At 40.7% G+C, this 27,937-nt stretch overlaps 1 protein-coding gene across 16 annotated transcripts in view; it reads left to right on the plus strand.

Annotated features, from left to right (window-relative positions):
* The window catches only part of nrxn1a (neurexin 1a), a 1,334,105-nt gene that overhangs the window by 1,212,511 nt on the left and 93,657 nt on the right, over nucleotides 1-27,937 (plus strand). For 14 of the 16 annotated variants that reach the window (XM_052010794.1, XM_052010792.1, XM_052010793.1 and 11 more), the window contains 2 exons: nucleotides 1,030-1,119; nucleotides 2,241-2,560. In XM_052010794.1, the coding sequence (XP_051866754.1) occupies nucleotides 1,030-1,119; nucleotides 2,241-2,560 (410 nt within the window). The remainder of the gene's footprint in view (nucleotides 1-1,029; nucleotides 1,120-2,240; nucleotides 2,561-27,937) is intronic. The other 2 variants (XM_052010804.1, XM_052010806.1) reach the window with 1 other exon arrangement.

Consider the following 27,937-nt stretch of genomic DNA (forward strand, 5'->3'; position numbering starts at 1 on the left):
AGAGCTACAGGTCTGAGTGACTCGAGAAGAGATTTGGAAAACTTCATATAACATTATCTTAATGGAATAGCAAAGTCATAAAACTTTGAATGCACATAAATAACTTAAATCAGATGGACTTTCTGGTTATTTGTGTGTATGTGTGTGTGTCATCTCTGTGGAATATGTCCAGATTTAGCATATAAAAAATTATTCTCTGAATCAGAATAATTTGAATTGTAGAAATTAATTCAGCAAGGAACGAACAAAACATATTTCAATTACTTTGCTGTATTTTTTAATTAATCAGTTGCATTCTGTCAACTGGGAGAGAAATGGGTTGTTAAATTTACAGCTCCTTTTGTCAAAGCCTCATTTACCTAGTATTAAAATCTGTATTATTATCTCCACATGTTTTTGTGTAGTATTTATTGGAGCACAATAGGTTTTGTATTGTTGTTGATAATGAGTCTAATGAATTTTTAAGAATTATTAGAATTCATGTTACCACATTCTGCTTTTCTAGTTGAAATATGTATTCTTTTTAATTTTAGAATACAAAAGAAAAATTAATATGAGCTCTGTGTTAAGGCATGGAACGAAAGTGCATGTCACAGGAATTAGGTTTTTATAGTATTTTTAAGAGACTAACATGGAGAAGAATTACAGTGAACACAAATAAATCAGACAATTGAATCAAGATTTAACTAGTTAATATGGGCTCTCTTCAAAACTAGCAGACAGATGAATATTTTTGTAAAGTTGTTATATGATATGATTTAATTTGTTGTTTTCAGTTTGTCTATAATATAACTTCAATAACTTAGATGGCGATGCAGCTTTCTAATTCTTAATTAATACAATAATTTTGTTTGCTAAAAAAAAATAACTGCCTGAAAAATTTGAAACTTGAAATGTTGTAGATAGCATTTCTTAAACTACCAAATTCAAAATTCATGTGACAACTGTATAGCTCAAGATTTAAGTATTAACCTTTAACCTTTGACCTTACAGATTTTAACCAATGAAATGTCTCTTTAAACTTTAAAGGAAACAATGATAACGAACGCCTGGCGATTGCTAGACAGCGAATCCCATATCGACTTGGTCGAGTAGTTGATGATTGGCTACTCGACAAAGGTAAAAACATTGATTAAAACTTCAAATAAAAAATAATTTGAACATAACCAAGTAGTGTTGGATTGTAACACTAATAAACTTAAAATATAAATTGCCAGTAAAATTAAATAAAACACAATGTTTTAAACGATAGTTAGAATTATTGCATTGCGTGTTGAATAATTCTTTTCCCATTATGAAGTATCAGCAGTTTAATAAGCATACCCCATTAACTTAAGGTTAAAGGGACTGTTAAATATAGTCTTCTAATTGTGATCAATGTACAACATTAATCCTAGACATTTAACAAACAGTGATAAATCCTGTACAGAATATGTTTACTATGTCTAAATTTAGTCATTAAAGGATGTACAGTTAGCAGTGATCCATGTTTACATTCTGCAACAACGTCCTTTTAAACTATATATAACTTAAATAGTGCTTCATGTGAATTGGAAAGAAGATCTGAAGTCCCTTTAACGTTTACTTCAAACATTTGAAGGAATTATAGTATGAAAAGAAGTTAACAATAAAAACTTACATTTGCTGCATGCTTTTGCTGTGCTAAAACTGAACCCTTTAAAAATATAATAAATGATTTTTGTCACAAAATCAAGAAGTGGTACTGTTGAAAAGGTTTGTTCTGTTGGAGTGAAATGTTTCACATAATTTTCTCATTTTATGTGTCACTTGTTAGTTTGCATCTGCATTGACAGTTTTGTTTTCATTTCGAACCAAAGGTAGGCTTGCTGGAAGGCAATCAAACATTCTCATGTGCTCTTAAAATATGTCTTATTATTTTTGTGAAGCAACATTTTCCAGTATTTTTATGTACTCCAAATTCCGTAAAAATTGCATTTGAAAGAATGCTCTACAAAGGTAAATAGAAAGAAGCAGATCTGATTGCCCTTTAAGCAACCAAAACAATTAAATTACTCCAGGAAAATATTTACTGAAATCCTACATCTCATATTTTCCATCAGAGCAATAAATTACTATTCATAATATTCTTCAGTAATTTATTGCAGTCCTTAATCATCTCATAAATTATTTGTTACTTCACATAAATGTATAATAAAATTCCTAATTTAATTAAGTCCACATTCAACATTTTTCCTATATATGTAACGATGTTTTCGCAGGACGGCAGCTTACAATCTTCAATAGCCAAGCAACTATAAAAATTGGTGGCAAGGATAAAGCTCGTCCATTCCAGGGTCAGTTAACTGGCCTGTACTACAATGGCTTGAAAGTGCTTAATATGGCAGCTGAAAGTGACCCAAACATCAGAATAGAAGGAAATGTGAGATTAGTAGGGGAAGTGTCCTCGATGACAACAGAAACAACAACCACATCAAAGCCACCGGAAGTATCAACTACCATTATGGAAACTACAACCACCATGGCCACTACCACCACCAGGAAGGGGAGGTCAACAACCACGAGAGACGTTATGACTCAGGTAATTAATCATGAGGTTTTTGCTTTCTTCTCTTGTTTTCTGTTTTCGTACTAAAATAAGAGTCCTTCAGCATATGTTTTGTTTTAATAATCAAGGGAACTTACATCGTGAAATTTCTGTGAAGTCGCAATCAAGAATGAATGCTTCTTATTTTATTATAGCTTTCAATGTCAGACAGTTCTTTCCACCCTAGCCATTTTGTAATGTGTTGGCCTCTGAGAAGAATGGATGAGCTGATTATGTCAGCCCCAATTTTTAAAGCTTGATATCAAGTAACTAGTCCTCTTCGAAGATCTAAGTTTAACTACAATCACCCCTTATGATCATGTCAAACTAACAATGCAAGAAATAAAAGCTAGAGTAGGCCAAGCAATCCTTTGCACCTATTTAACCATTCAGTCAGAGTGTTGATGGGGTCATGGGCTTGAACTAGCCCACACCTTGAATTCACCTTCCATGGGATGTCTGAAGTTGCAATTAGCTTCTGTAGCTACATAGTTCTCTGTAATTAGGACCCTTGTGTAAGGATATTGGCCTGAGAGATGTTGTTGATGTTGTTTGCTAGCAGGTGGATTTGGAAGATTTTGTGAAAAAGCATCAGTGTATCTCTCCAATGCATTGAGGTGCTTCTTGTAGGTGGTTGTTACGGATTAGGTTACTATTTGGTGAATGTCCCTTTAAGACATAATACAGTTGTGTGTGTATGTGTGTGTGTGTGTGGCGTTATTATGACAACAACAGGAGATAATGACGTGCTGACGTTTTGGTTCAGTTGGAGTCAGAAGAAAGAGAGAGAGGAAGAGAGACACTGTCTGCTGGTCTCTGTATTGATGGATGAAAAACAATAACTGTGTCTGTAGAGAGAAAATAGCACATTACGAAATCCAAATGTTCCATGATGGAACCCATATGACACCTCAGTCACTGATGATCTCCACTGCTTTGTTCCGAAGTATCTGCCATCCCGAAAAGCATTCGAGACGTGGCCGTCCACACAAATACCTGTTTCCTTCTACAGGTTAACGACAAAGTGGACTCCAATGGATTATTCCAAAAATCCATACGTGGCTGTAGTGACAGACACAGTTATTGTTTTTCATCCATCAATACAGAGACCAGCAGACAGTGTCCCTCTCTCTCTTCCTTCTGACTCTGACTGAACCAAAACGTCAGCACATCATTATCTCCTGTTGTTGTCGTAATAACGTCTCTCACGCACACACACTCTACTGTACTATGTCTTAAAGGGACATTCACCAAATAGTAACCTAATCCATAACATGGTCAGTGGCTCAAAAGCAAAGGAGAGGATAGGGATTACTGCTGCCTGATAGACCACGGTCTTTGTGCCAGGTTTGTAGTCTTGATCATCAAACATACAATCCCTCATGCTTCCAAAGTGAGTGGTGAATTTCACCTTTGTTGACTGGTGACTTGTGAGATATGGGGAGCACTATATGTTTTTCAAACTCTCGTTGTGTATTTTTATTGTTGTGGACTGGTATTGTACAGTTGAAGCAGGATGATAGAGGATCTTTGTTTAGCAGATGTTAAGAGTAAGGTCCATTCTTGTGTATGTTTCAGTGAAACAGTTGACATTGACTTGAAGCTCAGCTTCCAAGTGTGCACATACACAAGATTTGTCCATGTGCTGCTGCTTGATAACTGAATTTGGGATGACCTTGGTTCACTCCAAATTCAGTACATCAGTTTGTTCTGTAGAATAGCTGCACTGCAACAGGAAGCATGTTTCATGTCCCCTGACAATCTTTCTGAGAATCTTATGTCTTAATGAGATAACCTCTTATTCTTTTAAATTCCAATGAATATAGGCAATCTTATTCATTTTTTCTGATAGAATTACCTCTCAAACCAGAAACTAATCTAATGAATGTTTTCACTTCCCCTCCCGCACTCTAACCTACCCACTCTGGACTGTGCATAATCATTTTGTGATTTACTGCATTCCTAATGATAGATTCCAGCATTTTGCTGACGAGTTTTCAGACATTATTAACTGGCCTATAATTACCTCTATCCTCTTTCCCTTAATTTCTAAGTGATAAGTTTTACTTCCCTACCGTTCATTCTGTTGGGATTGTTCTCAAACCTAAGGATTATTGAAGATAGTCACTAATACATCCATTATCTCTGCAATTAGTCCTTACTTTCTCCAGTCCTTTGTCCTCAGTGGCAAGGTTCCCCTCCATTTCTACTACACTGATTTTTGGCTGTGAAGAAAGATAAAAGAATATTTGCTTCATACCTCAGCTTATTCTATTACTCCCCATTATAATTTCTCCTGGCATTTGTATCCATGGGATCTTGATTTATTTCTGCTACTCTTCTACTTTACAATCCTTATATTTCTTGATAAGTAATGTCCATAATTAATCTTTTCTTTCTCTGCTTTTTTTGTTGATTATTTGTTGCTGCTTCCAAAAACTCTGCAGGTTTCCAGACTTATCTGCATTCAAAAAAATCCCTGCAGATGTTGGAAGTCTGAAGTAAAAACAGAAAATGCTAGACATACCAGCAGGTCAGGCAGCATCTGTGGAGTGAGGAAGAGAGTTAATATTTCAGGTCAATGATCTTTCATCAGAATACTCAGGTGAATGGTTATTAACCTGAAGCATAAGAATGGGAGAAGGCCACTCAGCCCTTTGAGCCTGGCCCACCATTACATATGATCATGGCTGATTATTACCCAGGCCACATCTCCTCTTCTGGTAATTAACTCTGCCTCCACAAATACTGCTTACCCTGCTGAATATTCCCAGCATTTCCTGCACTGATTTCAGGTTTACTAAACATCCTCTAATGTAATATGATCCATAACCTCCTAAACTGTAATGGATCATTTTTCTCATGGATTTTTATTTATTAATTGAATATATATTTGTTTGGAATTTTGAATTGTTTTGAAATACTTCTATTGTTTATACATTAAAAAATCTTTTAATCTAATTTCCTAATCTACCATTAGCCAATACATTGCTGAAACCCATACAATTGTCCTGAATTAAGTTCAAGATTCTCATTGTGCTCTTACCTCTGTTTTTCTCAAGCTTCAGAGATCACTTTTCCCCAAATGGTCCCTTACCACGAGATTGTTAATTAACCCAGTCTCATTATGAAAAATAATGTCTAAGAGAACTTGGTCCCTTGTTGAAAATCAATAATCCCAGGAAGTTTGGAAGACATGGGGGATGAAGGAAAATGCAACAGTTTGGATGCACAATATGAGTTGCAAAGTATGAAAAGAAGATTTTCTTAGCAGAAAGAACAAAACCAAAAATACACCTCATAGCAACCAATTGAATGCTTTGTCATATGCTTCAGATTATATTATACTTTTGCCACAAATTGCTGGCAATGCAAATTGATGCGAGGTTATCAAGCTGCCCAACATCTCCTGAACATCTGTTTCAACGTCCTATCTCAGCCAATTTCATTTAAAGACTATCAAAAACAAAGAAAGAACTAAGATGAATAAATAGACACAAATTAATAAAGCAAAGCAAAGAATAAGAATAGATTAAGAGAATTAAAAGTCAGAAATAAAAATAGCAAGAGCAAAATAAATAACATATGGAAGCATTTATATTCCACAATTTCATTATTTGCTTTCTGGATCTCCATAATGAGAGACACTTCAGTACCATCGAGTACCTCATTAACATCATGAATTATCAGCCTTAAATGGTGGTGTCAAGATAAGTTTATATTAATGGTGCAAATCTATATTTTCATGATCTATTTTAGGGAGATTCAGCGTGAGATTATCATTTTTGCTTGCGGTGAGGTGGGTATCCTCATTGTAAATTGCTGCATTTTTAGCACTCCAGTAATGATGGTTGCCAAGGGCTCATCATATTTCTGGGTCCATATTTTCCAATTATAAATGGATTGTTGCTGTACAATTATGAATTCCCACGCACTTGCCGTTGATATGTTTTTAATGGCGAGGAGGATGAATAAATAAACCTAATTCGAAGCAAGTCAATTAAAATTTGAATTTGGAGTTGTTCTTTAATGAAAGCAAGCAAATTTAGATGTATCTGCCCCTCTTGCTAATTCATTGAATGTCACGACTGACACTTATTTCACAAATGTTCCTTTTGAAATATCTAAACTCGCACAGAACTTAATTGGAGTTTGTTTACATGCATCATTAATTATTCATAGTTGTAATTTAGCTAAAAGAAATATATCTCTAGGAAACAGGTAAAACATTTTAATGTTGTGAATCACTTTTATACCAGGTTTTGCAGAGCAAATTATTGAAACTGGGCTAAACTTCTAATTTTCCAAATCAAATCCAATCAGTCCAAATTGGCTGAATGGTATTTTCAGCTGAATATATGTTCTTTCCTAACTATGTAATGGTGAGAATTAATCAGAATTATGGATGTTGGTTGTTGTCAAAATGGCTGTTGTTTTTTTTTAAATCATTTGCAGTAAGTCTATAAAACTTACAATTTCAAAGGATGAGTAAACTAATTATTGAAAAGAGATTGCAATCTGAGATCGGTCTGGGCCAATATATAGTTATTTGATAGGACCACTTATATTGAATTCAGTGCAGAAATGATGAATATGAGATAACTTTTGACTATATGAAAGTTGATATTATAGCCGTGTTAATGTCTTAATGTTCCTAATATCTTTACTTCTTTTCCTCAAAAAAATGAGTTAAATTTGAAATCGATATAGTGAAGTTTAAGGCCTTCAATTTTTTTATGTACAGTACCTAAGTGCCTTGTGTACATTAAACTTGAAATAATGAAACGTTAACCAAGTTTGTGCACGTTTCTGAGCTTCTTAATGTTCGTCATTGGGAAGAAAGGACCTATTGGTACAAGACATTTGTTTACACTAGCACTGTGAGGAACATTTCATTTTTGATAAAAGAGGCTTTTGAATTAATGTCTGGAAGGGGCATTTGGCCACATGTCAGGACTTCAAAAAGTGCAAACGTTCAAGAGAGACCTTGAGCCTTACAGATGCTTGGTAACTTCTTGCCTTCAGTGTCCTTTGCACATGGAAGCAGTGTCCAGTGCACACACTTCTTCAGAAATCTGTGTGGGCTCCTCAGGCCCCTGTGACGACTCTAACCTTTTTTTTTAATCATTGTGGCATGCACTCATTGCTTGACAACACCCTAGCAGATGAAAGGGAGTTCATTATTTTGTGATTTGACTCTTTTAAGGATGACTTCCTGAGTTAAGGGCTGTGAGGAAAGATGTCATCAGAACAACAAATTTCATGAAAAAGAATAGCAATATATGCAGGAGCCCAGTTGGTGCTGTTTTGGAATTGGAAGTAATGAATTTTCTATTCATTTTTGAGCTTTATGAAACAGTGTTTGGGAGATTGCAAAAACCATTTTAATGTCATATACCAGAAGGCAAAAATATTTTTATGTAATCAGATCAGACTTTTAATTATAAAGAAACTTTAACTAATAATAAGAAGGGCTATACTCTCTTGTCGTGAAGCCTCTTCATGTCATATTTGAAGAGGCTTCATTACAAGAGAGTATAGCCCTTTGCTTTCACATTTAAAGACTTGAGGGACTGAAATGACTACTGGTGTTCTGATTTTCCTTTGTGGTACGATATAATGAGGTAAGATTTTTGAGGAACCAAGTGCTAAGTGCAACGTGTTATGCAGTTAATTGTGAGAGAAAGTGAGGTGAAGAGCAGGAAGGTTGAAAGTGATTTATAGGTGTTAGCAGACTGAAATTAAAGTACACAATTACTGTAAAACACAGTCAATTTAAAAAAGTGCTGAACAGTAAAGTTAAATAAAAAGTATAACATAAATTCCTAGCAGAACCTGTTATAGCCATAACTGGTCATCTGTTATCAAAAATATATACTGTATTTGAGTGAAGTATAATGTTGCAGGTACCCCCTCCTTCCCCCACCCCACTACTCAGCCAATCCCTATAAGTTTTAGCCCCTGTGTCACAAGATGAAATGTCATATGGATGGTTCAGTAAAGGCCCCAAGACCCATCTTTTGAGGCTGTGGATTGATTGATGAGGTAGGATTTTATTATCTTCGGTCTGTTTGAAAAGCAAGGCTTACCTTAACTGATGTCATGAGTAAAATGCTTGTAATGTTCTGACTTTAATTCAGCAAGGATACTGAAATTTAATAGAAATAGCACAAATAGATTTTTTTTCCCCAACATCCACACACATCAATAGGACCTCCATCGAAATTTCAGGCATATGCTTTTATAATAATATCTTAATCAGCCAGAATTGCTTTGCTTTCATTTAATTGAATGATTGGGGAATAGTGACAGTTGATGAAATCTATATCTACTCATAAATTGTAGACAGTACATTTAATTCAGATCAATGCAGTAAACTTGTCCATTCGATTTTCACACCACATAAAATAGTGTTAAATATAGTTAATGCTATAACACTGTATCACATGTATAATTCCCTAAAACTGCCTTTGAAAAGATTAATTTATCTTTATGGACTGCATATTACAGATATCACTTTTACCTGAATAAGATGCCATTAAATGAATACATTCACATGTTATAACTTCACAGGTCATTGCCATTAGCAAAGAGATGACAGCATATAAAGAGCATCTTATACATAATAAGAATAGTTGATGACATGCTGAAGATTAATTATATCATGGAGTTGGAAGATAGCAGTAGTAATCAAACAAAAAACCTTGTGTTGAAAATACTGCAGAGCTTATTCTTAAAACAATCATAAACTACTGTGCTTGAAATCACAATGTGTTATTTGTCAATTTTCCCTATAATGTAAATTCATTTTACAGTTCTCCCTTTAAACTGTACAGATGGTGATTTTAATATCTTGCAATTTGGGGAGATTGGTGTAACCAATTAGCAAGATCAAAAATGTTGAGTACTTTATTCAGTATTAAAAAAAATACAGTGAGACAGTGGGATACTTTATGAAGTCTGGTAATTGATGTGCTAGCAAATCACCTTGGTGAAAATTATCAATAAACATCATGCCAGAACTGCAAAGAGAGATATGAGACATTTCTGAAATGCTTGTTTTTTTCTCTCAAACACATCAACAATTGCTGACACTATAATTAATTCTCATGGGAACATGCATAAAAGATGTGTATGAAGTCATTCTAAAAAAAAAGGTACATTAGATCAATAAATTTGCTTGCTTGAAGCTCACCAAATATATCCGTAATTGGTCTGGCCTATCTGTGAAACTTAATGTCTTTCTGAAATGACCTAGGAAACTAACCATCCAATTGTACTAAAGAGCCAAGTCAAATAAGTGTAGAAAAGACCACCTCGCATGAACTGGGGCACCAGACATAACGAAGACACACTCATCCCAGTAAAAGCTGTAAAGTCCTCTGCCCATAGGATTTTTGTCTCTATTAGAGAACTGTCCACCAGAGTAGTCAATCAGCAACTTAGACACATATCCATAGGCCATAAAATTGGGCTCCTGGGCTTCTATTATTTAGTCATTAAAGAGTACTGATTTTAGCAGAACTTAATGTTTGAGATTCCACTTTGACCTTGAGATGCTGATGGAAGTATACCTCAAAATGCAGCCAAAGAGATGAAGTGGGACCATGTTTTCAGTAGCAGTAACTGTAATGGTGACTGACTTATAAGCCTCATGATCTTTCCAGTTTTGTGCAGGGAATATCAGTGCTATATTGTACAATGCACCATATCATTAATGGTCACAGTAGCTCTCTCCTTATTGAGTTATCTGGTTAATAGATTAGTGTGTGCAGTTAGAGAGAGAGAAAAAAACAGACAAAGGCACACATTAAAACAGTGAAACATGGATGAGCACTGTTCCTGAGATATGAAACCAAAGGAGAAATGCCCAGTAGATCTGGCAGCATCAATGGAAAGAGAAAAACTGAACTAATTTGATGGATGGATAACCTTAAAGCCCAGGTGGATAGCTCTGATACAAACTGAAAAAGTGAGTTATCTGAAATTGGTGAATTTGATATCGCATTCCAAGGGCTGCAATGTGTCCAGGTGGTAGAAGAGTTGCTGATCTTCAAGCATACATTGACCTTCAGACAGTTTGGTTGAAGTGAGAATGAAAGACAATTGGAAGCTCAGGATTGCCTTTCCAGACTGAAGAGGTATTTGGCAAAGCCCAATGTGCATTTGTTTTCTTCAGTATTAATTGCAATCCACTAGATTGGAAGAAGAATAAGCAAATTGCTTTTACACCTCAAAGGACTGGGTCCATGGATAGTGGGAAGGGAAGTGGTAAAAGAGCATAGGAAATTGCACTTAGAAGGGGAGTGGCTGTGGAAATGGAGGAATTGCAAAGGGAATAGTCCCTCTGGAATGGTGAAAGGGAAGAGGAAGGTGCATCTGATGGTGGAATTTCATTGAAGGTATTTCCACGGATGAAATACTGAATGTTGAGGCTGGTGGTGTGAAAGATGAGGGCCAGATGAACATTATCCTTATTCTGATCAGGAAAGGGGGCGAGGTTAGATGTTTGGAAATAGATGAGATATGGTCAAGGGCTCTGTAAACTACAGAAGAGCAGAAGCCACAGTTTAGGAAAAAAAGGATGCTATCTCAGAAACAAGTGTTTGAAATGTCTCTTCATCAGAGAAGATACGAACAGAGATTAAAGAACTAGGAAATAGAATGGAGTCCATGAATGTTAGTTTTTTTATGGATACTACCAGTTTTGAGATGTTTCTGCTCTATCTGCCATATATCCGGTCATGCAGTTTTGAGATGTTTCTGCTCTATCTGCCATATATCCGGTCATGCAGTTTTGAGATGTTTCTGCTCTATCCGCCATATATCCGGTCATGTTTTAGTGAAAAAATAGCCTCCGGAGGAACTCAAAGCCAGGCAGCATCTGTGGAGCAACACTCCATCATCTGCAGTCTCTTATCTCTCCAGGTCATACTTTTAATTTGCTCTGTCTCTTGCCCTGTCATTCCTGGTAGCTATCGCATGCCATCAATTTCTTAAATTTAAACAGAAAATGCTGAAAATGATATTCAGGTCAGTCAGCACCTGTATGAAGAGAAACAGAGTTAACATTTCAGGTTGAAGACCCTTTAGAACTTCACAGTTACTGCCTGACCACCTGAATGTTTCCAGCATTTCCTTTTTTATTTCATATTTACAGCATCTGCAGATTTTTCATTTGTCATGCATAATATGACAAGTTGATGGTAGGCCTGGGTCTGATCTTTTCTTTGAACCAGTGTGCCCCAGGTCAACCATGGTTCCTCAACTTAATCAGGTCAGTTATGCACAGAGGTTTGTTCTTATTTCTAAAAATCAGCTTAGCTTTTGGGGCTGGAGTTCTTTGCTAAAAATTGCCAAATGTCCCACTGTCAATATTTTGGTGGATGCAAGGGTCACCATTAACCAGAGATCTAATGGGAGCCACTTAACTACTTTGGCTACAGGAGCAGACCAGATGCTGGCTGTTCCTTGATGAATAACTCACTTCCTGATTTGACAGAACATATCCATCATTTGCAAAGTACAAGTCAGTTGTATAATGAAATAGACTTGATTTGTCCAGACGGGTGTAATTGCAACAGCAGTCAAGAGATTCAATATGGTCCAGGGTAAAGTAGCCCTCCTTATTGCCACTCCACCCATGACCTAGCAAGACCAGGGCAGCAGGCACACAGGAATACCACTACCTTTAAGTCCCAATCCAAACTGCACATCATCCTAACTTTCCACAGATTGTCATTTGTATTTTCTCAAATATTTTGGTGCTTTAATGGTACTATGGGAATATCGTCACCTCTCCATGCTTGGAATCAATTTGAGGCAGTATCTTACTACCATCATTTCAAAGGAAATTGCTGGACAATGAATTCTAGACTTGCTGCCAATCTCATGTGTGAATAATAAAAAAAATCTTTTATTTCTCAAGTTTCCCCAATGTTTTTGCAAACTTCCTTGTTCTCCTGTGAGTCAGTTGATAAATTCTCATTTTATGAATTATTTCATGTCTTGTCCTTTCAATTTCTGTTACATTCCCGATTTCTGCACTCTTCCATCTATGGCCTCTTGTGTAATCCTCTCATTCCCCTTTGGTTCTCCATCTCTTTAAAGGAGACTCCTTCTACTGATGTCTTTTTTTCGACTTGATTATGCCCCTGTCCTTTGGTGTATTTTACTACGTGAAAGGGCATGTACAAAAGCAAGTTGTCCTTCGAGAATGTAAAATCTTCTTTAAACTAAAAGTACACATTTGAAGGTGGTATCAATAATTAATGTATTTTACTAGTCTCTATTTTGTTAGAACTGAAATCAAATCCATTCGGCCAAAACACCTTTTAATTCCAATTAAAACAATAAAAATTAACATGTACAAGTAATAGCTGTTTTTCAAAAAGCAATTCCAGAATAAATAATGTTATTTTATAATTTCTTCATTCATAGCACCGTGACTGTTTGTTCAGTACTAATTAGTTTAGATTTACAAACACCCATTGACTAAAATAAACCACAATGTGACTGTCTTTTTTTAAAATGTAATCTCATTTCATCCACACTTACTTGCATGTAATCTTTTGCATGAAAGCATTATGGTATTAGCAGTTAAAACACAGCATGCATTGGCAATGATCATTACTGAAATTTTAAACAAAAGGCTTTGGCTGTGCTCAGATTTGATTTCACAACTAACTAAATATATCACTGTAACTACATCTGCATATGCATAATAAGTTTTATTATAAATTAATGCCAATGTATTTAAATACAGCCCCCAAATCAGTTCTATTATATTCCATGAAATATCTGTCATGTGATGGTTGGTATTCTCATTATTTAGAAATGCAGTTTTATGTAGATCAGCACGCAGCACAGATACTCTCTATTTCTTTGCAAAATTACAGCTCATTACAGGAAATCATACTCCAGATGGAGATTCTAGATTCTGATATATGGAATGACTAGAACAAAGCAAGTCAGGGAACCAAAGGGTTGCTAGCAAAGGTAGATTTCAGTGTCCTAAAGCAAGTTAGTTCTGATGATGTAATTTCTTTATTTCAGTGAAAACTTCCATCAGCTCTTGCATGATTATCATCCAACACACAACCGTTCTAAGGAAAACATGCTTTTCTTTTTTCTTTGAATCAATAGGAATCTGCTGTGATATAACCATGAGTGAAAGGAAGCACTTCTGAGTTTCAACCATGGTAATAAGGAGAGAGGATTTATTTAAGACTTTTGTCACTTGGGGAAACCAGAATCATGAATATTCAGGACAGTTGTAGTTCACTGAATTTAAATTAAAAGGTTCAGAAGATCAGTCATCAAGTCTATCTGATGCTTGAACAGACTTGATTTTCTTGCACATCTCTCCCCTGCTTGGATGAAGTTTTGTAGTTATATGGAGCATTACTGACAAGGTAACTTTCACAAAAGGTGATTTTGTGTTGGAGCTGCATGGGCTAAGGAGAAAGTCCAGATTGTTCAGAGCTTCCAAATGTGTTTCTTAGCAATGGAAGACCAAAGAGAAGGCAAAATAACAAATGAAAAATCAGCATAATCACTCCTCCTGTATTCAGGGAACACAATGATTTTAAATGAAATGATTCTTAGGAGTGAACCAGGCTAAAGTCTCTGTGAAAGGGAGGAATTCCCATTAAAAAAAAGCATATTCCTGTATTTTTACTGCTGTTAAAATCTCATTAGATTGCTTAGTACCGGTATCATCAGTCAGGGCAGTGAGTACAGGAGTTGGGACATTATGTTGCAGTTGTATAAGTCATGGGTGAGGCTGCACTTGGAGCACTGCACAGTTTTAGTCACCCTGTTATAGAAAAAGTGTGGTTAAACTGGAAAGAGTGCAGAAAAGATTTACAAGGATGTTGCCAGGAATGGAGGACCTGAGTTATCGGGAGAGGTTGGCCAGGCTAGGTCTTTATTCCTTGGATTACAGGAGAATGAGGGATGACCTTATAGAAGTGTTAAAATTATGAGAGGCATAGATAAGGTGGATGTAACAGTCTTTTCCCCAGGGTAGGAAGTCCAAAACTAGGGGGCATAGGTTTAGGGTGAGAGGAGAAAGATTTAAAGGGACTGGAGAAACAATTTTTTCATGCTGAGGGTGACGAGTATATGGAATGAGATACAATAGTATCGTTTAAGAAGCACTTGGATAGGTACATGGAGGGGTGAGGCTTAGAGGGATATGGGCTGAACACAAGAAATTGGGACGAGCTGGGTGGGCACTGTGGCTGGCATGGACTTGTTTGGCTGAAGGGCCTGTATCCATGCTGTATTGTTCTATGAATCTGCCAGGTTTTATTGTACGGTGTGATTAAGTTTCAATGAAGAATCATTTGAAATGAAAGTCATGGACTTACTGGAAGTTCCATGAAATTCAGTCTCCCTTCTGGTTTCTCTATGCATCTGAAACACCAAGGCATGGTGGAACTTGGGCAAGTGCATTGGCACTTCCTGATCACTGGTCAACTCCCCAGCCCATCACCACCTGCTGTAGCACCAGCCACTTTCTTCCCCAACTCTCATGACATAAATTTTAACTTATCCCTTCCTTTTCCCAAACCTCTGACCAATCCCCTAGTTTGATCCTTAATCTGGTTTCTCCCCAGCAATCCCAGCAAGTCAGTTTTAATTATGACCCTTCCATGATCTGTACTCAGACTTTCCCTATTTCCTTAAATAACTCTGAAATAACAAAGGAAGATTTTTGATCAAGTAAGGCTTATTCAGAAGCACAAACATTAATTAGGCCACTGTACACTACACCATTAAAGCACCAAGACAAATGCTATTCCAGCTAGGCAATTATACTTTTAAGGAACTGTTCATCAACACTTAGAGTCAAAGTTGTACAGCACAGAATCGGGCCCTTTATTCAGTCAAGTCGGGTTTATTGTCATATACATGAGTATGGTGTGGTATAGGTATAATGAAAAACTTGCTTGCAGCAGCATCACAGGCACATAGATTCAGAATACAACACACAGAATATAAGTTGCATATAAATTATACAAGACAGTGAAGAAAAGAAGACTGTGTAAAACAAGACATTAATGCAAAAGGAAACACAGAGACAAGTGCATGGTACAATTTAAAATTTTGTTCCAATCCTTAAACACCTTCATCCCTTTCTACGTTAGGAACCCTCTTTAGCCTCACATCTGTCCAGGAACCCTACATTCCTGAAACTTTGGCTACTTGTGCATTTCTAGTTCTTTGTTGGCCATGACTTAAGCTGTTTTGTCCTAGGATGTAGAAATCCCCCTCTACAAACCGCCCCCCCCCCACATCTCTCTGTACCATTATAGCTATTCTTAAAACTGATTCCTTTAAGCATTAAAATCTCTGTCAACACTTCCTACTTCTGAATTGTTCCTGTATTGATCTGATGATGCTTCTGTGAAATATCTTGGCATATCTTCGTATGTAAAAAAGATGGTATTAATTGAGGTTATTAGTTTTTATGTTTCCATGCCTTACTTCATGAACCCTCTTTAAACAAGCCTCCATAATGATGGTTGACATTTAATTGTTGACAATGTGGTTTTGGTAAAGGTGTTTTTATTTAAAGCAACACTTTGTTTTGAATATACATACTTCTTTAATGCTGAGAAATTGATGATATAAATTTTATTAACATTGAACCAAGGAGAAACTTTAGCTACTGTTACTAATTTGTGATTTGTCTTTTTAAATATAAAGCTCCATTTATTTTAATAGCTGTAATGATGCAATTGGACAGCAATTTAAAACATAATTTTTAAAACATCCTGGATTTAAAACTGGTAATGTAGTTGAGTTTGATTATGCAACGGAAAACACATAGATTTTGACAGGAAAAGGTAAGCATTTTAAAATTCATAGTATCGATCTCCCAATTCCGAGTAACCTGATTTCAAATTACTGAAAATTACTTTACAAAAATATACAAAACTGTTTTATAATTAGATTAGAGTACAGTAGTTAATTGCTTAAAAAATTACAAACCTTTGAAAAATTACTGATGATGCAAATATGTTTGGGACTGAAAAAGGATTTTGATTGGTCGTATGTAGACAAAAAGACAGCAGATGGAGTACAATGTGGAAAAAATGAGTTTATGCCCTTTGGTGAGATTAGAAAAAAACTACTGTTTAAATGTTGGTATTCAAAGATCTGGATGTCCTCATATAAACATCACAAAGTTAGCATGCAAGTGCATCAAGTAATTAAGAAGACAAATGGAGCCTTTGTTGTAAAGGGGAGGGAATACAGTAGTAAGAAAATCTTGCCACAAAGGACTTCGGCAAAAATATATCCGGAGTACTCTATATTATGCTATGTAAGGAAGGGTATATTTGCTTTAGGGACAGTGCAGAGAAGGTTCACTGCATTGATTCCTGGAGAAAGGGTGTTGGCTTATGAGGAAAGATTGAGCAGAATGGGACTATACTGTCTGATGTTTAGAAGAATAAGAGGTGATCTCTTGTAAGATTTTAAGGAAGCTTGACAGTGTGACAATATTTCCCCTAGTGGGACATCTCAGAATTGTAAGGCATCATCTCAGGATAAATAACTGACATGAAAAAGGACTGGGAATTATAAAATTCTCTACTCCAGAGAATTGTTAGTACCAAGTAAGTGTGTTCAAGGTTGAAAAAAAGATATTTTGGACAACAAAAGAATCAAGAACCGTGGGGATTGAACAAGGAGTGGAGGCCAAAGAACAGATTAGCCATTATCTTACTGATTGGCACAACTTGCTGGTACTATTTTTACTTTTCACAATGTTATCAATAATTCATGCCATTTACAAAAATACCTCTTTAAACCAAGTTCATAGATGTAGTCTGTGTGGATTTCTCAAATCTCTAATCTATAGCAGAAATTTCTCATCAAGAAGGTTTAAGCATTGTTAACAGCTCTGCCCAATTGTTTCATTCATTTTAATACAGTAAATATTTCTTTCTAGATTTAAAAGTAACATCCTTTTAATGACCAGAAGCATAAATTCCTTTAGAGCTGTAAAGTCACTTAGCTAAAACAAAATTCTTATCTGTCAGTTTAAGGCATAGCGTGTAATGGCTATGCCATTAACAATTTTCATTTGGAATAGTACCCTTCTGATCTACTCTCAGCAGGAGCTTTGTTGAAAATATTTCTTAATAAATTTCTAAAGTTAACCCATACTTGGTGTGGGGGATGGCTGCGAGGAAACATTTGTAACATAAGTATATAAAACAGACAACTACTTGCTTTTCTTAATTCAATACTGTTAATGGAAATTATTTGTTTGATGATTTAAATATCATTCATAGTGTAAGATGGGTTATATGACAAAATGGGAAATAGAATATTATACCTGCATGCATGGTTGAAATAGATGCATTTGAGTACTTTATATATTCAGTGAAAATGTACCTGACATAGTTTTAACTGAGAGCTTTACTGAAACAAGTTGAAAGATATTTAGTGAAGATGTACGAGAGTCTTCAAACAAATGAGACTGAAGAATTCTCAATTGTGTTACAGCAGAAAGAAGTACATGGCTAAATCTGCAGGAAAGGATTAGAAGCAAAATATAACTAAAGCTTCAGAAATATCCAACAGTGCTGCAAAAATTGAACGCTACAGGTTCAGGATTAAAGAGTCATGAGGTTCATTAATGGTTAATTACAGTTTTTTTTAAGAATCTGAGCAAAGATAGCAATGCATAAACAATGACTTGCTGTTTAAATTAATCTGGCATTAATGATGTCAGTTACATGCATTACTGAATAAGGAGGTGTGTGAAAAGATTCTTTTGGAATCTTAAAGATGGAGGACTCTGAACACAGGCTTTGGATTTCAAAAGTGGCTTAATCACAAAGGCAGACGCGAGGACAGAATGAATGGGAACAGATGCACACTCACACACACGCAGGAGAACGTGAACGTGAGGGGGGATCGCAATGAGGATGAGACACACGCACACACACACACAAAAAATAAACCAGGTACAGCTTATCAAGGGATAAGCACTTCAATGCCTGAATACCTTGACCCAAACAAGCATTGGCCCTAACACTCCCTGGAGTCTTACTAAGATGCTCCCAAACCACATGGTGATGCACACTCTTACCAGTGGTCTCTGCAGCATTGTCTCACTGCTCCTGAGGCAGTCAAAAGAGAAAGGGCCAGGGGATTGCAACACTCTTTATAGTGCTGGGAGGCTGGGTGGAGCCTGGCCAGGTGATTTAGACAGGCCAATGGTTTGGAGGTCAAGGACAAAGGTGCCTGCCAAGGCCAATGGTCAGACAGGTTCAGGAACAAAGGTGCTCTCCTAGGCCAATCCCTATGCCCACACCTGATGGGTGGGGTGGAGCCACACCTTGATTGACAGTGGTGTCACTTCCGATCTGAGGAGCAATGCTGTCCTCTGACCAGAGGGGTCAGTGTTGTTACTATCACATGACAGCCATGTGCTCTCCTACTACATTACACCCCTCGGAAGTTAGATCACTCACTAATCAAGGGGAGAGCTACAACTAAAGGAAAAGAAAACAAAATGTGCGTCAAAATGTGGTACTAATAACTTTCAAGGGTAGCAGAATACACAAAAAAACTATAACAACTAAAACGAGGGCAATGGCCAGTGGCTGACAGTTGCCCATCATCCCCCAGTGACCCAAATGGCCACCTGTATCCCCATAAGGTGTCGTGCTGGAGGAGCTGGTCCCTTGGTTCTGAGTTTTGGCCACCAAGTCCCTGAAGTGAGCAGCCAGGTTGGAGGGGGTTTCTGGGTTTATCAGAGGTAAGAGTGCAGTACTCCTTGGTAATCACCGCACATGTACCACCATCTGCAGTGAGTGGATCATCCAGGGCTGTCCGATTCTACTGGGCTACCAGCCTGATGGCAGCCAGCTCCGCTGTCATCATTGTTTCTCATGGGACAGTCTGGCTGTGCAATACGGGGGGCAGGCTCTCATCTAGAACCTCTGTGATGGCCCTGCTGTCCCTGTACCCGCTGTATGCCGGGTGCTCCCCCTGTTCATCAAGCGTGGGTTTGGGGCACCACGAACACTGGAAAACAGCAACTGTACCAGCCCGTGGGGAGCCATGGGTAGGTACTGTAGCCACAAATCCAGTGGGTCCTGTTCAGAGTTTAGGGAGCCCCAGCTTAGTGGCACCATTGGCAGTAGTCATGGAGGCACCTGGATACCAGTCTCGCTCAAGCTCACAACGGCCAACTGAAAAGGTGGAATTGTGCTCATTCTGGAGTCTACACCAGCATTCTCTTGGTGTACTCAGTGACTGTGGAATGCTCTGAGAGTCGGGACTAGCGTGGAGGTCAAATTGTATGAAGGGAAATACCAGCTCCTGAAACACCCACCCCACTCGGAATCTTTGGAAGGAATGTGCACTGGTGGGGAAAGTGATGGGGAACTGCCATCCAGCCCCCCCAGAACACCGATATACCAAACCCAACAGGCGCAACAGAGAAAAAAAAAGGTCCATGTAAACAGTTCATTCCGACACGTATCCTGTGTGCTGGGGTTCGGACGTAGATCCAACCATTCGATATATTCAACAGTCCCATATATTCGAGGTGCTGGTGGGTTTGTGGGTAATTTCGAGGAAAGGTTAAGCAAACGTCTCGCCAATCATCGTGGTCAGCAGGAGGAGGGGGTGGAGCAGTGCTATCATCCTGTAGCAGGGGGGACAAACTCATTCCCGGCAGGTCAGGTGTCGAGTATGGAGACAGGACAGGTTAGCTCGACCCGGAATCACAACCCAACGAGTGTCCCCGGGACAGCACACAACGACTTCTCCCTTCTGAGGGGGGCCTTGTGGCTGTTGGATCCAGACCCTGCTGGCCTCCTTGGTCCCAGGGAGTTCGGGGTCTCACAAGTCAGATGGTAGGGAGTAAGCCAGATGGTGGTATAATGGAAACCCCCCTTGGCCAGTGGGCCGTGTGTTGAGCTGATTGACGGCCTGCTGCAGCACGCCCGACCACCCCTGCCGTGTGCGGGAGGGTGTCAGTGTACATATCGTCTCCTTCAGCAGGCCATTCATTCTTTCTATCAAGCCCAATGCCTGGGGTGGTAGGGGATATGAAACAGCCACGAGATCCCTGCCTCCGCCACCCAGTTTTGTACCTTGGCCCCTGTGAAATGTGAGCCCTGATCGGATTGTACCTCCCATGGGACTCCATAGATGGAGGAGAGGTACTGCAATCCTTTGATGGTGCTGTTCTGGTCAGCCCTTTCACAGGGCACCGCCACCAGGACACCTGAGTATGTGTCCACCATCGTTAGGGCGTATTGCTTTTTATTATGGCGTGGGAGCAGTCCGATGTAATCAACCTGCCACACGCGACCTGCTCCCATGCCACGGTGAATGTGACCCGGTGGCCCCGTCGGCCAACCTCGTGGTTTTACCTGCTGGCAGATGGGGCAGTTTACACAGTGGTCTTACACTGGTCCACTGTGAGGGCGATCCCAAACTGTTCTGCCCAGTGACATGTACCATCAGCCCCTAGGTGACCGCTCTTACGGTGTGCCCATGCAGCTAGGGTGCTGAGGTCAAGCTCATCCGGGGGATGGTAGCGCAACATATCTGGGCAGCCTGGTCCACAGTGGCATTATGGATGGCCTCCTGGGTATTTTTATGTGTATGGGCATCCACGTGGTGGGCTGATATGTGTCTCTGGGCAGCTTGGTCCCAAATATAGCGCCCATGAATTTCCCACCCCTTTACGTGCCACCATGGCATCCACACCGTCATACCATTGGCTACCGCCCAAGAGTCGGTGTAGATATGGACTAGCCCGGTGGAGTTCTGTAACATGAGTGCCACCGCCGCTAGCTTGGCCAATTGACTGGACCCTCCCGCTCCCTCTTTTGTTAATGTTTTCCCTGTGGCGGGATGAAGTGCTGCCGCTTTCCAGTGCTGTTTCCCGTTTTTCCAGTGGCTGGAGCCATCTGTGAACCAGGCGTGCAGTTTCTGTTCAGGGTCAAGGGAGTCGAAAGGTTGGCCCCAGGATATGGGGGAGGGCGCGATCTCGGGTATGTCCGGAAGTGATTCCTGGGACTGGGGGAAGGACATGACTTCTTTGTGGAGGTGGCTGACCCCTTCCGGACCGTTTCCACTTCACTACCGAGGACCTCTGGGCTCGGCCCTCTTTGTGAGTGGAGTCAGGGGATTTGACCCATTGTGTGATGGGCAGGTGGGGGCGAAGGATCACGGGGTCAGTACCAGTTTGGTGCTCGGTTGCGAGGAACGCCATGTAACAGGCCAGCAGCTGGCGCTGGAAAAGGCTGTAGCGGGCAGCGGCCTCAGGCAATGACTTGGTCCAGAAGCTGAGCAGGACTCTGCGCTCCTGGGCCTTTTGCCAGAGGCTCCATTCAGCAACCAACTCACTACTGGAGACCTGTAATTCAAAGGGGACCCCTTTCTGGTGGGGGGGGCAAGGGGCAGGGCTTGTTCCACAGCTTGCTTCGCTGTCTCATTGGCAGCCTGCTGTTCAGGCCCCCAGGAAAAGGTGGCCTTTTTCTGAGAAACCCTCTAGAGGGGTCTCAGGATCATAATGAGGTGGGGGATATGTTGCCACCAGTAGCCAAGGAGGCCCACGAACCTCTATGTGTCGGTCTTGTTAGTGGGGATGGCAAAATTTAAAATTTTGTTCTGTGCAGGCTCAGGAATGTCTCTCCTGCCTGTGTGCCAATGGATTCCTAGAAACAATACATCCTGGGCTGGGCCTTGTACCTTTTCCATATTAATGTCCCAGCCCCGCTCTCTGAGAGAGGATATTACCATATCAAGGGCTTCTGCAACAATGGCCTCTGAATGTCCTTGCAGCAGGATGTCATCAATGTAATGGATGGCTACCACCCCCGGGAAAGTTGAATGGTCTGCAAATCCCATGCGATTAACCCATGACATATCGTTGGACTACGGATGTACCCTTGTGGTAGATGTTTAAATGTGTATTGTCTCCTGTCCCAGGTGAATGCAAACTGATCCTGGGCGGTGTCGTGAAGGGGTATGGAGAAAAAGGCATTGGCCAAATCTACAACGGTATACCATAGTTTGTCTGGGCACCCTGAGATATTCTCCACGAGGGTGACTATATTGGGTACAGCGGAAGCAAGCGGGGGTGGGGGGGGCAGCCTTGTTTAAGTGGCGTTAGCCCACCGTCATGCGCCAGTTCCCATTTTTACGGACGGGCCAGACGGGGCTATTAAGAGGGGAGGCTATGGGCCTAATGACTCCCTCCCACAGCAAGGCTTGCACAGCCTCTGTGATATCTTGGTGTCCCCCCGGTACCCTATACTGGTGACTGCAGATGACCATGGGGGGAAGGGGGACAACAACCGGTTCCCATTTGGCTGCCCCGACCACCACTGTGGCTCGGGCGACTCCAAAAGTAAACTTGCCTCGGTTGGTGTGTAGAGGCTGTCCCTTTAGGACATTTATCCCCAGTATACATTCGGGCGAGTCCGCAAATAAAACGGCCACAGTTCAAGGGGGTTGGTTCCCGATGACCATGCGGATCTCGACTTCCTTCGCGGGCAAAAGGGAAACCCCAACCCCTCTATTTGCATCTGTGGCCCCTTCCAAATAGCTGGGTTTCCCGGTACGATGGTGTGCAGGGCACCCGTGTCGACGAGTGCCATCCACCTCTGCATGTCCCCCTTTCCCCAGTGTATTGTTACAGGTATATGTGGCCTCAGGTCCCCTGGGCACGGAAGGGTGACGGAGCAGACATGCTGGGGACCCTGGTCTTCATTCTATGGGAGGGGGCTGGGGGACTGCCATTCCGTGGGTGAGGGTTCCTGTTGGTGGAAGTGGGACATTTCCTGTCGCAGCAGGTCCTGGAGCTGAGCCATGAGTGCAGGGGAGACCGTTTCAAATGGGGGAGGGGCAGAGGCAATGCCAGTATCTGCAGGGGCAGCCCATGTGTTCTGGGGGTTGGGGGCACCCCCTGAGTCGGGCTTGGGGCCAGGTTGGCTCTGGATCTTCCCGCGGCCGGGCTTCTCCTCGCAAAGCTCCTTCCAGCGCACGTGGAGAGCGGAGGTCGGAGCCCCGTCTATACTAGCGCGGTCCACCCCTACACGCAACAGATCCAGGTAAAGCTGCCTACGTGTGGGACTGGGGGTCACATCCCCAGCCCTCATCTCTGCTCTGCGGACCTGGGCGGGCGCCCCCCGCTTCATGTACTCTGATCCCTCCAGGAGGGTGATGGCGTCCCATACAGTCTTCCCACTAATTGGTCCCACGAGGGGCAGGACCACTGGTCTCAACTCGGGGTGCACGGTGGCGACTAGGTAACCTGCTAGCGCGCTGGTCACCATGGTGTTTTCTAAAAGCTCCAGGTCACCGGCCCTCTCATAAATACCCGTCACTAGCGCCCATTCCCTAATGACTCTGGTGCCCTCACTGACCATACTCTGTAGGGGTCGCCCGTACAAATCCCATTCAAGGAGGGTAGGGTACTGGGTCCTTACTGTGGTCACTACCTGGTTCCACAGCGTAACATCATTCCCAGTCCTCCCTGGTGGCGCCCGCAGGGCATTGTTAAGGCTTTGTTGGTCGGACAGGCTCCCCAGGGCACTGGCCTCCTGGTGGGATAGGGACACGTTGGAGGCCCCCCCATCCCACAGTCGGAGCAACCATGCAGCCAGGTGTTCACCCGGCTGCTGGCGGTACCGATCCACCAGCTGAGTTAGCTCCTTGATAGAGAAATCTCGGGTCTCCGTGACCTCAGAGGGACTCTTGTATTTTCCCCTGGGGCAGCTTCATCCCCATTCCCCTCCCTTGTGGGGCAGACCTGGGACCGTGTTTGGACGGGTTGAGCCTGCGAGGGCTCGGGTACACAGGGTGGAAGGCAGGCGTGAAGGGGCCCCTGTTCCTCGGGCGCCCCCTACTCGTCCATATCCATCCATATATTCCCATCCCCCAGCCATGCGTCTAGCTTGTCACCGCACCAGACCAGGGCTCAAATTTTAAGTGGGTCTAGCTGCCAGCCAGACCTGCGGGCGGCTTGTGCCTGCTGCGCCTGGATCAGCTGGCAGGCGACCTCGGTACCTCGGACCTCGAGGTTATTGGCCCGGGTCTGGGCAGTTTGAACTGCCTCCTGCAGTGTGCAACATCGTTGCCGGAGGGTCTTGATTTCTTTTTCCCTCTGTAAACTGGTATCCTGCAACTGGCCGGTAATCTCGACCAGGTGCCTCAGGAGGGACGCCAGGAGGCGGAGCGCACCCCTCGGGTTCCCTTTGGCACTGGGGAACCCTGACTGCTGGAGGAGGGCCACCACATGGTGTCCTAGTTTCTCACCACGTGGATCTAACTGCTCACCCAGTCCACTGGCTTACCGTGGTTTGCCAGCATACTAGCCAAGCTCCCAAATCCCTCACTCTCGTCTGTCTACCCAGGGATTCTCTCCTCTGTATCTGGCTAGCCTCGTACCCCCAGTTCCAAAACATTCTCCCCATGTCTGTATCCAGACAATATCTTCAAGACCCTGCTCGCAGCACCAAATGTTGTGTGAAAAAGTTCTTTTGGAATCTTAAAGATGGGGGACTCTGGACACAGGCTTTGGATTTTAAAAGTAGTTAATCACAAAGGCAAACGCGGGGACAGAATGAATGGGAACAGATGCACAGTCACACACACACACACACACACACACACACACACACACACACACACACACACACACACACACACACACATATTTCTGAAACAAAACAATATCATAGCATGGAAAAAATCCATCCTTAAATAATGCTCAGTTTACTATCCTTTTTCTTTCATCTCATTCTCACCAAAAGGCAAAGCTTCTGCTGCATTGGATTCTAACATTTGTAGTTGGAAACATCATACCCCATCACTTAAGCCTTAGATTATGAGATTATTTGACAATAGGGAAGTAAAATTGAAGCTGATGGCATGCTCATTCAACTCCCACATGAGTAGTGGTGGGGAGGAGAAGATCAAGGTCTATTTCAGAAACAGGAATTATGGTGGATTTGTTTCCCCTCCCTGTGATAAGAGCACAGAGAGCAATCTATTGAATCTACACTGGCCCACCTCCAGAGTGAGACAAAAGCAGCGCACAGTCGGATTCCAGGCATAATTTCAACAAAGCTCCACATATAATTGCAGTAAGATTTTCTTGTTGTACTCCAACACCTTTATAATAAAGGCCAACATACCATTTTACTAATTGCTTGTGTATTTGCATTTTCACTTCCTGTATTTCATGAATCAGCACATGAGTCAAGAACTAGAGGGCACAGGTTCAAGGTGAAAGGGGGAGGGAATTTAAATATCTGAGAGGTAAGTGTTTCACACAGAGGGTTGTGAGTAATTGGAACAAATTGCCAGAGGATGCAATTACAATGTTTAAAAGGCATTCAAACAGGTACGTGGATAGGAAAAGGAGTACAGGGATACGGGCCTTGGGGGCTAGGCATCAGGATCAGTGTGGGTGGGTGGGGGGGGGGGGGGGGGGGCGCAAGTGCCTGCTTCTGTGCAATACATTTCTATGATTCTATAATTCTGTTAACAATCCCTGTATATATCAAGATAAACTGGTTTCTCCTCATTTAAAAAGTATTTTGTCTCTCTATTCTTAACATTAAGATAAATAACCTTATGACTTTGCTCATTAAATACTCCTTTACCACCTCACCCATTACCTTACCCTGCCCATATCTGTTTCCAGACTCTTTTTATCCTCCTTGCAACTCATTTTTCATCCAGCACTGTTTTCAGTTGATCAGTTACTTTGGACTGAATCTAAAAAAACAATCACGATTGACTCCTGTGCAGAAGATTTAAGTTTAGCACAGGAAAGAGCAATTAATTTATGAATTCTGATCTAACTTTTCATTGACATTATTGATAAGGAATTTCATACCTTTGATATGCTGTTATTTTTGCTAACCTAATTATTTTAAGTGCTATTGTTGCTAATTGTCACCTACCAAAGATACATCATTTGTCTATTCCCATTTAACAGAATCTGAAAAGTTATATTTTACAAACATAAAAAACAGACTTATTTAAAATCTCATCTACCATGCAAAAATACTTGTTACATCAAGCAATTTTGAGTAAACTGGTCAGAACGTGGTTTACTCAAAACTAACTATCTTGTGTGTGACTATTTCCTAATGTGCTTTATTTTGTATAAATCTCTCGGTGTATCCATTGGGTGGTAATGGAACAAATAACAAAATTAAACTTGGGCTTAGAGTATCTTTAAATGAACTATTAGAAACATCTGCTCTCTGAGAAATTGGGAACAATGATTATGATATTGCTGATCTTAAATTGGGTCCAGACTGTTGTTTTGCACAATCAAGAGATGACATGCTGTTGGAGAATCCATTGAGAATCCTGGAGAATCCATCGAACTTCATTACAAAAAGCATAGGAAGCCAGGAGCAAAAAGTCCATATTGGGAGCAGGACAAAGAACTGAAAATGCAGCTCTCCAGAAGCTCATGGAACTGAATGCAGCCTGTTTAGCAAAATAATTTTTTTTTGAAGTTCTGCTCCCAACATGAAGCTTTAACACCAGATACACTGGTGGAAAATTTGGTCCAGAAATAAACTTCCCAATGTGAAGTGCTCTTGATTTTCATTCAACTGAGGTTAATTACAGAAAATGGCAAACGTCCATGCTCTATCCCTATTACTCCAATCACAAAAGATTGCAAACAAGTCAGTCTGAATTTGAGAAATAAGTACATGAAGGCAAAACGGAGCATAGATCTTAAAGCGACACTGGAAAAAATACAAAAGCAAAAGACTACAGATGCTGGAAACCTGAAATAAAAAGAAAAATGACTGGGATTCTCAGCAGGTCAGGTAGCATCTGCGGATGCAGAAACAGAGAAGGCAAGGTTGGTATGAATAGAACAACGTAAATCAGGCATGATATCTAATCATGATATAATAAAACATTGAGGCAGATGATTTACTTGGGCACCAGTGCTTCTATTAGCTGAGCCCCCTGTTTTATCCTTTTATGAAGAAAGAAACCGAGTCTTAGAACTAATATAACTTTGAATTGCCTTAATTGTGCCTTGATATTATTCTTCTAGTGAGGCAAACTTAGCTACATTTCTTAGTGGAAGTCCCTGTCTCTGCTGGCAACAGCAATGGATGTTCCATTATGGTATTTGTCCTACTGGCTGCCTTTGGATTGCATTGGTGACCTTCCCATGGAGTCCAATGGGACAACATTGATTTCTATAGACTTTCCTACCTTCAGACTGGGCTATCAGCTTGTTGAGATTGTGCCATGTTAGACCATGTGAGTGAAAATAAATAACAAGAAATGGTTTCTGGGAAATCTTAAACAGACATTATTTTATTTGATTTG

Source organism: Pristis pectinata, chromosome 3 (assembly GCF_009764475.1).
Source record: "Pristis pectinata isolate sPriPec2 chromosome 3, sPriPec2.1.pri, whole genome shotgun sequence".
Classification (NCBI taxonomy): Eukaryota; Metazoa; Chordata; class Chondrichthyes; order Rhinopristiformes; family Pristidae; genus Pristis; species Pristis pectinata.